The sequence below is a fragment of the Protobothrops mucrosquamatus genome, unplaced genomic scaffold, assembly GCF_001527695.2.
Source record: "Protobothrops mucrosquamatus isolate PMUCROS unplaced genomic scaffold, P.Mucros_1.0 scaffold270, whole genome shotgun sequence".
NCBI classification, from domain to species: domain Eukaryota; kingdom Metazoa; phylum Chordata; class Lepidosauria; order Squamata; family Viperidae; genus Protobothrops; species Protobothrops mucrosquamatus.
This window is the reverse complement of record NW_015386615.1, coordinates 1282400-1284271: the sequence shown is the minus strand read 5'-3', so window position 1 is coordinate 1284271 and position 1872 is coordinate 1282400. Positions and strand designations below refer to the sequence as shown.

At 41.1% G+C, this 1872-nt stretch overlaps 1 protein-coding gene across 1 annotated transcript in view; it reads left to right on the top strand.

The window, feature by feature from the left end:
* Positions 1–1872, top strand: part of ABCA1 (ATP binding cassette subfamily A member 1) — a 109548-nt gene that overhangs the window by 60152 nt on the left and 47524 nt on the right. The window contains exon 27 of the mRNA XM_015814658.2: positions 226–336. Coding sequence (XP_015670144.1) covers positions 226–336 — 111 coding nt within the window. The remainder of the gene's footprint in view (positions 1–225; positions 337–1872) is intronic.

Genomic DNA, 1872 nt, shown 5'->3' with positions numbered 1-1872 from the left:
GTTATGAAACAAACCTGCATCCATATCACTCTGCTTCTTGTCCATTGTCCTTTCTACTAAAAATATGATGTGTTGCTTCTTTGAAGCAACTTCTATTTCTTTTCTGGGAAAATCCTGGCTGGACAAGACTCTTAAAAATAAAAGGAAAACAGCAAAAAACATACATGTGCAATAGTTTGGGCAGGGTGACTTCAATTTTGATAGACAATAAACTTTCCTTTTCAGATGGCACATTACCTGCTAGAAGAAACCGAGTCTTTGGAGACCGACAAAGCTGCCTTCGCCCGTTCACAGAGGACGATGCTTTCGATCCTAATGATTCTGACATAGATCCAGGTAGAGTGGAAAGCTTCCATGTTTCTCTGTTGTACTTATAACTGACGACCAACTATGGACTGATGTTCATTTGTGCTGTGCTTGATTTGTGGATCGTTTGAGGTTATGGATGGGTCGTTGTAATTCAGGGGAGCATCACCTCCCAACATGCCCATGTTTGGAAGAATTGTGATGAATTTCATGCATGCACAACAAAATCCAGTGTACATAATACAAGGCTCAAGAACAAAAGATCTTCAAACTTGGCCCTTTTATGACTTGTGGACTTCAACTCCCACGCTGGCTGAGGAATTCTGGGAGTTGAAGTCCACAAGTCATAAAAGGGCCAGGTTTGAAGACCCCTGCTCAAGAAACATAGACGCTCCCCCAGAATGACACCAGAGTTAATTTTACTAGTAGCCCTTCCTTACTGACTGTAATTGGGGACAGAATTTCTGTCGCTAAACAAAGCTGAGGTGAAATGGGATGTAGCCATATTGCTTAGCAATGGCAGTTCCAGTGATTCCATTGCAGTCGTTAGGACAGGAGTTCGTGCTTCTACTGCCCTGCCATGCTTGTCTCAACTTCATCTCCCCATACTTGTCTACCTTCCTCCCATCGTTGCTCTTCTGGCTGTCCTGTATTCCGCCATTTACTATCCTCCTCCATCCTTCACTGTCTTGTTCCCACTGCTGATGAGGTGTACCTGGCCACTTACCTTGTCTAAGCTTGAAGAGGAACAGATATATTTGCTATTAAACCTACTTTGTGCAACCCACAAAGTGGAACTCAATAATGTGGCATGCATGTCTGTGTGTGAATCATCATTTGTCAAAATCAGCTAAAACCGATATGTCAGGAAATTGTTAGCTGATGGTGGAAAGGAGAATCAGGAGCAGTTTCCCCAAACTTTAGCACTGGAAGTTCATAACTTCAAGATTAGCATTAAAGAAATGCAGGTGCCAGGCTGCTGTTTCAGCCACTTGATTTCCTTTTGACAGCTGCTTTTCTAGCTCCAGCTTTTCTTTCACGAATTTCTCTGTTGCTTCAAGTCATTTGTGAATGGCAGAAAGTTCCCTCCCTTCCATCTAAAACATAGCATATAAGCGTTGCTTGAGCAGGGCCCGCAAGATTGTCTGGGACACTACACATCCTCTTCACTGTTTTCCTTGTTACCTTCTGGGAGGAGGCTCCATGGTATCCGAAGCAGAACATCCAGATTCAGTCACAGCTTTGTTCCATACAGTGTTAACCTTGTGAACTCTAAAGCTTCCTCCTTTTGTTATGTATTCAAGATGGACAGTGATTAGTTTTTATATGTTGCTTATATGTAAGGGTGTAGGTCTATACATACGTTGTATATAGTATGTTTTAAATGAATATTACGTAAGTTACACTTGAGAGCAAGCAACTCAATTTCATTTTTAATGTGTGCCGTTGTGCCCACAGGGGAAAAAATATATCAATAAAGGTTATCTAAACTAATCTAATTTTTAGAAGCAGAAGAAAGGAATTTAAAGTTGCTTTGTTTGGTTAAGGTTAAAACATGATTTTTTT